At 36.7% G+C, this 14,109-nt stretch overlaps 2 protein-coding genes across 2 annotated transcripts; one reads left to right on the forward strand and one right to left on the reverse strand.

Moving 5' to 3' along the window:
- The first annotated feature begins 295 nt into the window (after nucleotides 1-295).
- Nucleotides 296-1,624, forward strand: LOC136225849 (CEN-like protein 1). Its single transcript, XM_066013984.1, has 4 exons — nucleotides 296-586; nucleotides 703-764; nucleotides 843-883; nucleotides 1,255-1,624. Exons 1-4 carry the CDS (start codon nucleotides 386-388, stop codon nucleotides 1,470-1,472), a joined length of 522 nt encoding a protein of 173 aa, XP_065870056.1. The 5' UTR covers nucleotides 296-385; the 3' UTR covers nucleotides 1,473-1,624.
- Nucleotides 1,625-1,759: 135 nt separating this feature from the next.
- LOC136225843 (E3 ubiquitin-protein ligase XBAT33) lies at nucleotides 1,760-7,745 on the reverse strand. Its single transcript, XM_066013970.1, has 10 exons — nucleotides 7,516-7,745; nucleotides 7,350-7,409; nucleotides 6,960-7,031; nucleotides 6,591-6,775; nucleotides 6,225-6,385; nucleotides 6,085-6,143; nucleotides 5,958-6,004; nucleotides 5,709-5,852; nucleotides 3,716-3,807; nucleotides 1,760-2,736 (listed from the first exon to the last, which is right to left on the reverse strand). The coding sequence occupies exons 1-10, from the start codon at nucleotides 7,690-7,692 to the stop codon at nucleotides 2,192-2,194; spliced, it is 1,542 nt and encodes a 513-aa protein (XP_065870042.1). The 5' UTR covers nucleotides 7,693-7,745; the 3' UTR covers nucleotides 1,760-2,191.
- Between the last annotated feature and the right edge of the window lie 6,364 nt (nucleotides 7,746-14,109).

Here is a 14,109-nt window from a genome sequence, read left to right on the forward strand (position 1 = left end):
TTGGAAATGACCTCATCTAATCATATTAGTAAGTTAAATAAAATTTTTTTGAAGAAATCAATGGAAAAGACTCAAAATGATACGTATTGAGCATAATTAGGCAAAAGAGGAAATAGAAAAGTGGACAATCTTTAATAATGGCTTTCTTAATTTCTTAAAACTATATTGAGTAGATGATAAGGACAACTCAGTTACAATGATCCTACATGTCTTTTCCTTAAATGGAAATACATTTTTTAATAATATGATGACTATGCATTTTGGAATCCTTTTGAAAGCTAAACTTCCACCTCTCCATCCATTTCCTTCTTCTCTTTGTCTATAAAACCAAACCAAAACCTGAAAACAACAAACAAAACAATCAAACAAACATTAATTTGTTTCAATGTCAAGGGCCATGGAACCACTGGTTGTAGGAAGAATTGTAGGAGAAGTTGTAGATATTTTCTCACCAACAGTTAAAATGACTGTTATTTATAACTCTAACAAGCAAGTTGCTAATGGCTGTGAGTTCATGCCTTCTTTTATTACAGCTAAGCCCAGAGTTGAGATTGGTGGTGCAGACATGAGAACTTCTTACACACTTGTAAGTCTTATCATTACTTATTTTGCATTTCTTAACATAATATATATGTTGTATATATGGTAGTAATTATATACTACTGTCCTTTTTTTTTGTTTTTTGTTTTTGGCATATGAAAGATCATGACAGACCCAGATGCTCCAAGCCCTAGTGATCCCTACTTAAGAGAGCATCTCCATTGGTTTGTATTACTCAACCTTATCTTATCAAAATGTACTTTTAATTCTCTTACAGTTTCTGATATATAGTTATTTTTCAGGATTGTTACTGACATTCCTGGCACAACTGATGTTTCCTTTGGTCAGTTTCAGTTTCAGAGAGATAATCTCCAAATTTGTCCCAATTGTTTTGAGGAAGTATACAGTTGGTTTGATTGTTATTTCACGGTCACATAAAACATTAAAAACATCAATATATTTAAAATATTTAGTATGGTTACCTATATATAAGTTAATAATAATAATAATAATAAATATGTAAAATGTTTATTATGTAATGGTCAAGTGTGAGACTATTCCGTTCAAATTTTCCTTTTGGTAGAAGTAAAATTAATCTTGTTTGCAAACGGATTCAAAAAACAAAACGATATTAGCAAATTTGTATCTTTGTCATTTTCTTATACTAGTATGTTGAGGTTGGTTGATTGATGAAATTAATTTGATTGAAAGCAGGAAAAGAAATTGTGAGCTATGAAATTCCAAAACCAGTAGTTGGTATCCATCGATATGTGTTCATATTGTTTAAGCAGAGAGGAAGGCAAACGGTGAGGCCACCTTCGTCAAGAGAGTGTTTCAATACAAGGAATTTCGCAGAGCACAACGGACTTGGACTGCCTGTCGCTGCTGCTTACTTCAATGCACAAAGAGAAACTGCCGCAAGAAGAAGATGACAGACAACTCTCTCTTTTCACAAACAATAATTATCTTAATTTTGCTACCTTTGTTTTGTAATAAGAGGAAGATAGTAATGCATTAGTTGTTGCATGTGGAACTTCTAACTTTTATCTATGCATACATGCTTTCCTCTGCAACTACCTAGGTTTTGGACCTCTATATATTGACTGTTACCTACAATTTTATGTCATTTTTATTCTCTACCGATAAAGCTATATACGAACATTTAGAGTTGACAAATCGAAAAAGAAATACTTCATGTCTGAAATGTTAAACAAGAATACAAGACAAATCATCATAGTTAATATATATATAACCTTCTCAAAAGCCACTTTTCTTTCCCTTTTCTACCTTGGAAGAAATCAAATAAAAGGGCACAGAATCATTAAGGATCAAACTCGTATAAATGGCAGAATAAAGACAGCAACAGAAGAGCCTGATCCTCTACGGTATTCGACTACAATCACTCTATAACCCCCCATACAATTTTTACAACCCCCACCATACATTTTAGGACACCTAAGTGGCAGTAAAATTCCATGTCTTGAGACCCAGATCGATAACCATGTAGCTGGCCGAAACAAAAAAACTACTGGAAGCAGACATGGATTTCAAAAATGCGAGTCTTCTGAGATCTGTATTCCACATATCATCACTACCACGGACATGAGCATCTATAAAATATTCAATCTACAGGATCCACATCAGAAAGAAGTCATGCATTTATTTCTGAATTGCACTGATGTTCTCTGCTGCAGCTTCTTCTGCCCCAAAACATCATCCCGGAGCAGCTTGTTTTTTCTAGTCTGGCCCCTTCAAATTTAGACTGGCCGTCTACAGATGTTGCCTGTGCACGATTATGAGGAGATTCATCTTGTGTCTCTTCGGTTCGGGGTTCAAAAGATGGACACGGACCATCATTGCATGTGCATAATGGGATTGCAACAGAAGGAAATGGGCTACAAGTAACTGGGCAGAGAAACTCAGAAGAAACTGAAGCTACCCGATTCTTACGGATTTCTGGTACACATGCTGGAGACTCCGTATCACGAGAGTGCAGCATGCATGGAGTACATAACCCAAGGGACATGGAAAGTTTCATCTCTTTAGCTGGGGAACCAGGCAATTTAATGAAAGATACAATGCCATGCCTGCAAAGCGGACATGGAATTGAGCCAGGTGGGCCGACCATTTCAGAAGGAATGTTGCTTGTTGAGCAGAGATATAGTGAACATCTTACACACAGCTGGTGCCCGCATCCTGTAAATTAGAGTTGACAAGAACTACCCATCAACGGTAAAGAAAACAATTGACATAGTAGATACACAATTCAAGAAAGTGAATAGTGCATCAAATATTTCATAACTTGTACAACTCCTAATTACTTGGGTAAGAATCAGTCTGTTCCTTTTATATCAAGACAAAACAGAAAGAACTAGATCTCAGGTTATTTAGTTGCAGAAACTAGTAAGAAGAAACTTTCCTTCACATAGTGGATCAGAGAAAAATGTAGTGACAAAAGCAAGTTCCAATGTGTTATTGCTATGACTATTTCGCTTCAATTATGGAAATATACATATATATAATATATATAAAAGGGGGGCACTAAGCGTCCCCGCTGAGCGAGGGTCCGGGGAGGGGTCCCACCACAAGGGTGTACTGGGGGCAAGCCTTCCCCTGCCAATTTATTTGGCAAAAGGCCGCTCCTAAGACTCGAACCCGTGACCTCTTGGTCACACGACAACAACGTTTACCGTTGCGCCAAGGCTCACCCTCTACATATATATAATATATATAAACCCAAAAAATCAGCAAAAGAAAATATCCACTAAACACTACCGAAGAGTTCTAGAAAGGACACTATCCCAGGTTTCAGTTTGAAAGTTCATACTGACTCTGGCATGATTTTGTAAACTAGGGTTGCACATGAGGTCTCAGCTAATAAGAGCAGCAGATTAAATTAAATGTGTTAAATGGAACAAGGAGAATATAGTCTATGCCAAACATCTGTAGTAAGCCCATTTGTCCATTAGGACTTGTGCATGTGGGGATGTGACTGCAGTTTTATTTTGTTTAACCATACAATAATAGTGTACCATTTCAGTTCAACGTCAAACTTACAAAGTAACGACTATAGATATTTGTGCCAACTTTGACTATTCAGATAACCAAATTATGAGGTTCCAAGGAATAAGCAACAATAATCTTGATTATAGGAAAAACAGAGAGAAGAACAAACCTTCAGCAGCTACATTACATGCTCTCTCCAGGCAAACAGCACATATATCAGGGTCATCAGAGGATGTTGTCAAGCCCTGCATTCCACAATCTCTGCACAGAATAGTTAGACAATATATCATGTTTTCAGCTAAACCAATGACATTGGTTGCAAATTTAAGTGATCATACTAAACTTCCCTTGTTGCACCAAGACCAAAAACAATAACTGGATAAGATTGGTTGGGTTGTAGTAAATGAGGATGAAAACTCAAGAAAAATTAGCATCATAATATAGAATGTTTCAAATGGACAGTAACAAATTGGTTAGTTAGCAATCATTGGGTCGCCATAATAATTACACTCCTATAACAGACAAACATGATAATGTTGGACTCTACAATCACATTGATAATCTAATTCCTATAATACTACTGCATATACTCGCATGTGAAGCCATGAAGTGTCTCCAAGGTCAAGTGTCAAATGCATTGATGGTGCAGTACAGTAACAAGATCCATACATGTCATATGCACGATCATTTAACAGTGTGCCATATTCATGGAAGAATGTACATCATCAGTTAATCATTCTGTTGTAACTTGTGAGACAGCAAGCCTAAATACATATTAGCCCTTATTTGTTCTTGAACTAGTGACAGGACATATATAATACATTGAAAAAACATTAGCATTTACTCTTTCATTTTTTTACCACCCTTCTAATTTCTGTAAACAGGGTAAACTTATCACTAAATTTTGAAGCATTTTAGTAGATATTAATAGCTCGCGAATTCCATAAGCTATAGTTATTAAAGGCGCATGGCGCAAGGGTCCTGAAGCCTTGGCGCATGGCGCATAGCAATGGCGCGCCATAGCTAGACAAGGCGCACTTACAAAAATAACATAAAACTATAAAACTAACATAAAAATGCAATGAATACTAAATCATGAAAATATCTTAAGCATATATAAATTTTAAAATGCAAAATAAACTCCATATTAGAAAGATAAAGTTGAATACTAAATCCTAAATTCTACTGCTAATCAAAACTCTCCAAATTCATCACTCCTCATCATCACTATCACACTCCTCGTATAAAGCATCATCAAACTCTTAATCATGAAACTGATCCTCTTCATCCTCATCAACAAATCAGTTTCTTCTTCCTCCTCATCTCGAACAACTACAGGGGCTTTCACAAAATCCGTTTGATGTGTTTTCTTTCTACTAAACTTCTTCCTCTTATAAATTATAATGACTCTGTCTCTTCCTCTTCAAATCAGAGTCTCTTCCTCTTCTAATAAACGTAATATCTCTTCCTCTTCTAATAAATGATGTATAATCAACGTATAATCTCTCTCTTTTAATACTTTTTTTTTTTAATAGAACTGCCCCTAACTGCCAAACATTCCAGAAAACTGCCCCTAACTGCCTCTAACTGCCAAGGCGCGCATTGGTGCGCCTTTGGCAACTGCCTCTTGGCGCAAAATGGCGCACCAGGCGCGCGCCATGGCGGTTGCGCCTCGCCATGGGGCTGCCATGGCGCTAAGGCCTGCGCCTGGTGCGCCATGCGCGCGCCTTTAATAACTATGCATAACATGCACTACTTTAAACTTGTCATACTTTGAAATGCAGAAATGGAATACATTCATTATCTTCCATACCAAGTCACTGGAGATCAATACATGCAATATTAGAGCATTTTCAATTTGTTAATGAATCGAACTCAACTTCAGGCACAGGTTTTTCATGCAAGCCATATACAGCCATGCTTTACTTTTTGACCTACTGAGCAAGCTCAGGCTGTAACAAGAAAATGAAATGTCCTATTTGCTGATATAGTATAAAAACATTGGAGGAGAAATGATTGATATCTGACTGCCACCTTGACAGCTTATTATTTAGAGAACAAGTTCAGCTCGATGCATTATTGAACATAAGTAATTACCATCTCCAAATACATGTATACAAATGTGAGCACATATATTTAAACTGATCATCTTGCAAAAGTACCTTGCTATATTAAGGACACTCAAAAGAGGCAAGGATAAGAAATTAGAATGAGGAAATCTAGGTACGGCGGAGTCAGAATTTGGCGTCAACATGGGTTCAAGCCAGTGTCGTCCCCACATCCTGGCAACATCAGCAGGCAGCCATCTGGAAAGATGCATAATTTTTATTTGTTATTTTGAAGTAACTGACACATAATTTGCACCAGCACAAAAGAAATGACCACATCAATGAAGATTCATAGCAATTTACCCGTTGCAATTTAATGTCATTCGACTGGCACCTCTTGCAAGGAGAATCTGTAAATTTAGAGACAACATGCTCTCATTAAACAATGTAAATATAAGTCAAGGCTAATTTGGTGTTTTGTAATTCTTGCCTGACAACACTTTAAATTTCCCCCACAAGCAGCATAGTGCAAAGGAGTGCTTCCAGCTCCTAAAATATTTTTACTATGTCAGAACTACACGAGAAAAATTTCATGAAAAAAATTCAGTTTGATCCAGTAGAGAGGCAAACCTATCAAATCCATTGTTGTTCCGTAATGAAATGTCACTGCTGACACATTCGAGTGAAGATCAAGTAAAAGTTGTACACATTCAAAATACCCATTCAATGCAGCCATGTGAAGAGCAGTAATACCACCATCAGCTGCCTTATTTACAAACTTGGAAAGTGCGCTGCATTATAATTACTTAAATCAAATAGTTTCATGACATAAGAGACCATAAATTGAGCACAAAATCAAACACATTACAGCTTTCCTTCAAGGAATATATGGAATGGGAACTCAGATTATCTAACTATAGATTAGGATCATTTATAGTGGGCAAATCAATATTCTAAAACAGGCAATAAATGATATACACTTTTAGTCACTGTTACCTTTGGTCAAATTTGTTCTTCCCACTTGAAACATCCTCTGAATTGCCTTCTGTCTGAGCATGAATAGCTTCAAAAGGTGCACTAGGAACAAAGTCAGCAACAACTAGTCTTAAGCATCTGGCATGGCCATTTACAGCTGCAAAATGTAGAGCAGTTCTTCCACTAAGGTAATCTGCTCGTGTAACCTAAAGGGGGACAGATAGCTACAATCAAAAATTCATGTACAGAGAACAAATCAAAGTAAAATACGAAGCAGCAACAAACGACAGAAGAAATTGCTCTCGTAACCCTGTAAATAAGATAACACAATGCAAAACCTAAAGGGAATGGGGGATGGAGAGAGCTGGAGTTAAATGAAAATGAACTTACGTTACACCTAAAGAGCAGAAGAGTCTGCACAACTTCCCAGTGTCCATATCGGCAAGCTTGCATCAATGCGGTCTTCAGAGAACACAGCATACAATATAGTTAGTTAAGACAGATCCACTATTTTCTTTCTTTCAGAAAATCCTTCATCTAAGAAAAATTCCTAACGAAAACGACAAACAGTAATTTCTAAATTCTCATTACAAACCACTCCCAGGCTTCAATTTGATATCCCAAATCCCCGAGTCAGATTAAATTATCAAACAGATCAAAATCTACATGCATCTTAGCAGCTGGAAAATTGTCCAGAACACGCTTCAATTCTTTATATCGAGTGATACATATCTGACAAAGAATTAGCTGAATAGTGAAAAAAAAATACAGGAAAGCTACCTGGCCGCAGTAATTCCTTGAATTCACGTCTGCTCCATTTTCAAGCAATAATGCCGCAATCTAGCCCAAGAAAGAAAAAAGAATGATCGCATTAATGAAGAAAAACAAAATAATTAAAAAAAAGAAAGAAAAAGGAAAAAATGGGGAAGAAAGGGGAAAGAGGTACCTCGTTGTGACCTTTAGCTGCGGCGAAATGGAGAGGAGAATTAAGACCACCGAAGGTAGAGTACTTGGCTAGGCAAGGATTGCAATCCAAAAGCATCTTAGCTTCGACGAAATCGCCATCTCTGGCCGCCGACACTAATCTTTCGCCGGAGGCAGAGCATCCAAATGAATTCCCCATTTCCCTTCCTTCCTCTCTTCCTGTTTTCTTTTTTTCTAAAAATAATTTACAATGGGGATGATATATGTTGGGTCAACCAAAATTCGAAAAGGCACACGGGAATTGTGGACTAATTTCCATAATTAACTGTATAACAATAATAAATAATAGTAAATAATAATAAATAATTCCTTTCCGATTAAAATTTACTCTTTTATTATTATTATTATTTGTAATAATAATTGGGTGGTAAAGTCAGATTTTTTTCATCTTTTCTGAATAATAAATAACAGTTCATTTGGATCACTTTACTATCCTCTGTCCAAAGTCAATTGCTTTTTCTTTACCAAAAAAAAAATAAAAAAAAAAAGAAATACTCCTCCACCAACAAATAAAAGACAATAAAATAAATACAATTCCTCTTCTAAATACGAGTAATCACCACTTTCTTATTATAAAATAAATATAATTCCTATTATACTACTAGCTAATGTGGAAAAAAAACATAGCTGAGGAAATGTGGTTGAAAGTTGAGATATTCTACAATAAGAAATAAAGAGAGGTAAAAAAATTTATCTACTTTTATATCTACATTAGAACATCTCTAATAATCAGGGATAATTTTGTAATTTTAAACAATTTCAGGAGACCTGCTAACCACTAGAGTATATCCATTTGAAGTCACCAATGTCTAGATAGTCACCACGATCGGTAACTTGTTTGGCTTCATGTTGGTTTGAATAAAAGACACGCAGTTAGGAGTGTGTTTGGTAGACGTATGGGAGATCAATGGAATGAAGGTTTGTGTGGCTAGTAGAAGTCATTTTAAGCGTGTCTCGTTTATTGATGAGTGTTTTACCAGATGTTGAATGGGACCAGGCTTGAATAGTTTTTTTTGGATTTCAAATTATTTTTTTTGTTGAATTTAATATATCTATATGTATAATGGTATATATTGGAATTCGATGAAATATTTGTAATATAAAATAATAATAAATCTTGTTATCCAGTAGAAAGTATTCTCTTTGAAATGAGGAAAAGTTGAGGCTACATTTCTAGTCACCTTAGTTATTAGGGATACTTTAAGTAAAGTTTTGGAATGAAAATGAAAAAAGTAAAATTAATTGAATTAAGAGATGAGAGAGTATTTTTATGAGTACATCTTGGGTTTATCTCCCACTATATCAATCTCTTAGGCGGTGAAGAGTCGTGCTGGTTGGATGATTTTCTAGACCGAAGGAAGAGACCTAATATAGGTTTCATGTGCTTGGAAGACCCAACTGACTAGATCCTTTACATCTTTGACCATTTCTTTTGCCAATATAACCCATGAACTCAGGCCTTCTATACTAGAGAGTCTTTACCTTCATGGTATCCATACATGCCTTCTTGAATTTTCCGGAGGATGTAATTACCTTTAGTAAATCTCACACACTTAAGCCAAAGGTGGCTAGAGAACCTTTGATAGATGGTGTTATCGATTACTGTATCGATGCAAAATTTGAATGATATTGGTTCAAGAATTCCTATGTTCCTAAATATTAGCTTAATTTACTTGTCAATAGATGACAAATAAGCATGTCTCTCAAAGTAACTAATGCAATGTTTTGGTATCCTAGGAGAAATTACTAGGCTACTCATATGAGCTTGGGACTGACATGGCTTATGGTACAAAAGGCTCTCAAAGCAAAATATACTTACCTGCACCTCTCATTGTTTAGGAGTTATAGCGATTTTTAGGGGTACAACTAATGAGTGTTTTACACATATGCACACCCAATGTTCAAGGAATGTATAAAATGTACATACATGTCAAATGGAGCTAATCGGGACAAATGGGCCATTGTGCAAGTGTTCTGGTGCGATGCAACAATAATATTTTTTTTAAAAAGTCATTGTACATTTTTATTTTTCAAACACTTGGTATGTGTAATTCGTTTTAAAACTTTCCTCAGCAGAGTCGTCACTGTGAGCATCCTGACCTTTTTTTTTTGGAAATGGCCAATTCTAAATGCAAAGTACACCATCACTTAATGTTGTCTTAGGACACCACTTGATGGGTCCATTCCAGTGCATGCTTTTTTATTTTGTTATGGATTGTGCCACATTTTAATTAGCTTTTTTTATAATGTTTTAAGGCTAATGCAACTTATAAGAGTCGCCATCCGAGATTTATGTTGGGAAAAAAACCAAACAGATGACACATACGCTAATCTCTTCAGAGATGGGTTCACGAATTATCACATGGAAAAAGTTTGATTAATAAACTTATACAATTGACTTTTTGTTAAAATACTAACTATAACATAGTCCATTTTCGATTTTATATACATTCATCATACAAAAGCAATAAATAAATACGGAATTATCAATTACATTTCAAAATTCACATAAAAAATCATATACATCCGTTCTAGTCCTAAAAACAAATCTATTAAACTTGCAAGACAAATAAATATTAGCTGCAGACATTGGGACCCGTCTTCGGATTTATACTACGACGTCGGTCTCGATAAAATAGGACTCAATAAAGTAGGTTGGGTCAGAAGCATCATTATGGTGTTTAGAGGTGGATCGGTCCGCAGGCGGGGTTGATCAAGTGCAATGTGGATGCAGCTCTGTTCGTTGGCGAGAAAAGTTTTGGAGTCAGCGCTATGCTACGTGATTCTGACGGTGTTTGCCTTGTCTGTCTCTTCTGGTGTGATTTCGGCCAAACTAGTTGAGCTCTTTGCTTTTCGTGAATGTCTAGAGTGGCTAATCATGCTTCAATACTCTAACGTTGTTTTTGAACTTGATGCTAAGGGAGTCGTGGACGTTGTTTATTCCCAAATGAGAGACATGTCAGAGTTTGGTGGTGTCATAAAGGACATATATATGTTAATTTTACATCGTCACAATTTCATAATGACTTTTGCTTTTCGATTAGTGAGGCGGCTCATGTTATGGCCCGTCACTCTCGTTCTAATGTTAATCCTTTCTATTCTACTGCTATTCCTGAGTAACTGAACTCAGTTCTGCAAGGATTTGTTCTCACAAGCATTAAAGAAAGTTTTTGTTTAGTTGTCAAAAAAAAAAAAATATTGATAGTTATATAAATATTATAACCTATTGTTTTAATTATTAACTGATTATATTGTTAAAAGAAAAATAATATGTCAAAAAGTTTTATTTTAAAGTTGGAAAAAAAATTAATATATAGATATACTGGACGAGTTTGACATTACTGTGAGCAACAATCCAACTTTTATGATAAGTTTTAAAAATTGTTTTCCAAAAAAGCTACAAACGATAACTTTTCCTAAAGTATGTTTCTGAACTTTCTTAGTTTTTAAAGAAAATAATTTATTGTTTGTAAATTTAGAAAAGCAATGTTAAATACACACATAATTTAATTGTCATTTTAATAATTTTATATTTACCAAACGTTGCTTTTAGCTGGAATAATTATTTATAAATTTAGGAAAACAATGTTAAATGCGCACATAATCTAATTGTTATTTTTAAATGCATGATGTTATTTTTATAAAAAAAAGTATAAAGTTGTTTATTTAAATTTTATTTTGAATCCATGTTTTTAACTTTTGACTTAAAATTTATAAAAGTTAATAAATTAAAATGATTAAGCTAAGGAAATTCATTTTCAAATCTTAGGGGGCGTTTGGTTCACAATGGGTAAAGGAAAATGAATTAAGAAAGAGAAACTAAAGGAAAGGAAAGGAAATGAATAAACATTAATTCCCCTATGTGTTTGGATATGTTTAGGAAAGGGAACGGGGTAAAGGGAATCCAATTCCCTACACGGCTTGGGGTAATGGCTTAACCTAAAGTGGGGTAATCCCATAATCTAAAATGGGTAAAGAGAATGAGCTTTTTTTATAAACAAACAAGAACAAAAGGAATGAAACTCTCTCATTCCCATTCCCATTCCTAAAGATCCCAAACCAAACGTCCCCTTAATCTCATTGTAGATCTTAAGTTTTAAAGAATAAAATGTAAAAATACCTTTAATAATGACAATCAAGAATAACTTTATAAAGGAGGTTTAAGGCAAGGGGACCCATTGTCACCATACCTGTTCATAATATGTGCTGAAGTACTGTCCCAAATGATCTACAAGGCGGAAAGAGAGGGGAGAATGCAGGGGTGTAGGGTGTGTAGAGGAGCTCCGGTGGTCTCTCATTTGTTTTTTTGCAGACGATAGCTTTCTATTCTTTGGGGCATCAAACGAGGAGGCAGAAGTGGTGCTGAAAATCCTAAAAGACTACGAGAAAGCTTCGGGTCAGGCAATAAATGTCAATAAATCAGGTATATTTTTTAGCTCTAATGTAACTCAGGGAGTGAGGGAAGGGATTTGTAATCTGTTAGGAGTATGGGATCCTTTAAATACAGGGAGCTATTTGGGATTGCCTTCATTGATTGGGAGATCGAAGAGGGGAGTTTTTACCTTTTTAATTGACAGGCTGAAGAATAAATTTAATAGTTGGAGCTTTAAATTTTTGTCGACTGCTGGAAAGGATGTGCTCCTTAAAACGGTTGTGCAAGCCTTGCCAACTTTTTGTATGAGTACATTCTTACTACCGAAATCAATTAGTGAAGAGCTCCAGAAGATGATGAATTCGTTCTGGTGGGGTAAAAAAGAGGATGGGAAAAATAAAATTCATTGGTTTAGGTGGGAGAGTTTGTGCAGAACCAAAAAGAGTGGTGGGTTGGGATTTAGAGATCTGTACATGTACAATCTGTCGTTACTAGGTAAGCAAGGGTGGAAGCTAGTAGGTAATCCGAATACCTTAGTCAGTAGGCTTTTCAAAGCTAAATTTTTTCCAACTGACAATTTCTTGGATGCTAAGCTAGGTACCAATCCTAGTTTCATCTGGAGGGGAATTTGGAGTTCGATAGAGGTGCTGAAACAGGGAACGAAGTGGGAGGTGGGGAATGGAGAAGTAATAAGGGTGTGGAAAGACCCGTGGGTTGAAAGGGGAGATCAATTTAATCTAATATTTAGAGGAAGGGGGAATAGGGGAGAGATGAGGGTTAAAGAGCTGTTCGAGGATGACAATCGGAAGTGGGATAGGGGGAAGCTGGAGATGTTATTTGAAAGGGAGGAGGTGGAGGATATTATAAGAATTATTATCCCCTTAAGAGAAAGAGCTGACAGGCTAGTATGGCAGTATACAAAAAATGGACAGTACTCAACAAAATCAGGGTATAAGGTGTTGGAGAGACAGAGGTGGGGAGAGGAACAGGAGGTCGAGTGGAGTAAAGTTTGGGGGATGGATATCCCGCCTAGAATTAAATAGTTTGTATGGAAATTATGCTCAAAATGTTTACCAATGAGGTCGGCTTTGCGATCTAGACATCTGTTATTACCTAGCAATTGTTTGATCTGTGTAACGGACCTCGAATATAGTTGGCACCTGTTTTGTATGTGTCCTTTTGCGGTTATGTGTTGACAGGAAGTGGGTCTAGCGGTACCAGAGGGAGAATTTGATGATGTAGAGAGCTGGTTTGCGGATTTATGCAGAAAAGAAGATCCTGAGGTGGTTATTAAAGCAATTAGTGCGGTGTATGTTATCTGGCAGCATCGGAATGACATACTATGGAAAAACCCGCAAAAGAGCGCAAGGGTCAGAGTGGAGGAAGTAAGACAGTACATATGGAATTGGCGAGAAGCGAAGGAAAGAAGCATGAAGGAGACAGAAATGCGGCAACAGGTGTTAAGGAATTATATGCAAGGTGGAAATGGGGAGAGCGGAGAAGGGGATGAAACGGCAGGAGAAGGAGAGGGGTTGTCGGACTGGCACACAATAGCAGGTCAGGGCAATTTAATAGCAGGTCAGGGGCGGGGAGGGAGTGATGGAGAGGGACAAAACAGCAGGTCAGGACGTTATAGGAGAAGGGGACCGAGTGCAGGAAGTGAGAATATCCAACGAGAGAGGGGTTGTGATATACAGCAGCCCGAACTGATCAATGGGCAACAACAGAAAAGAAGAGAGGTGTTATGGCAGAGGCCGCGAAGGGGCGTGCTCAAATGTAATATAGACGGAGCCGTTTTTCAAGAGGATGGAAGAAGTGGCTGGGGGCGGTGATCCGGGATGAGGAAGGGGAGATGATGGCAGGGGCGAGTGGAGTTTTTGAGGGAGTCTACTCTCCGCTGATGGTTGAAAGCTTAGCCTTGCGAGAAGCGTTACAATGGATGATCGAGCTGGAAATCGAAATAATACAAATAGAGATGGATGCCAAGCTCGTAATTGAGGGAATAATTACAGAGGAGATGAATATATCCGCAGTTGGGGACGTGTGGAAAGATTGCAAGGATCTGCTGAGAAATAAGACGTATTCTGTGTCTTACATACCAAGACTAACGAATAGAGTGGCGCATCAGATTGCGAGGCGGGCTATTTCCAATGCTGGTTTTTATTCTTTTGTCGATAAGCCGAT

The sequence above is a fragment of the Euphorbia lathyris genome, chromosome 1 (genome assembly GCF_963576675.1).
Source record: "Euphorbia lathyris chromosome 1, ddEupLath1.1, whole genome shotgun sequence".
NCBI classification, from domain to species: Eukaryota; Viridiplantae; Streptophyta; class Magnoliopsida; order Malpighiales; family Euphorbiaceae; genus Euphorbia; species Euphorbia lathyris.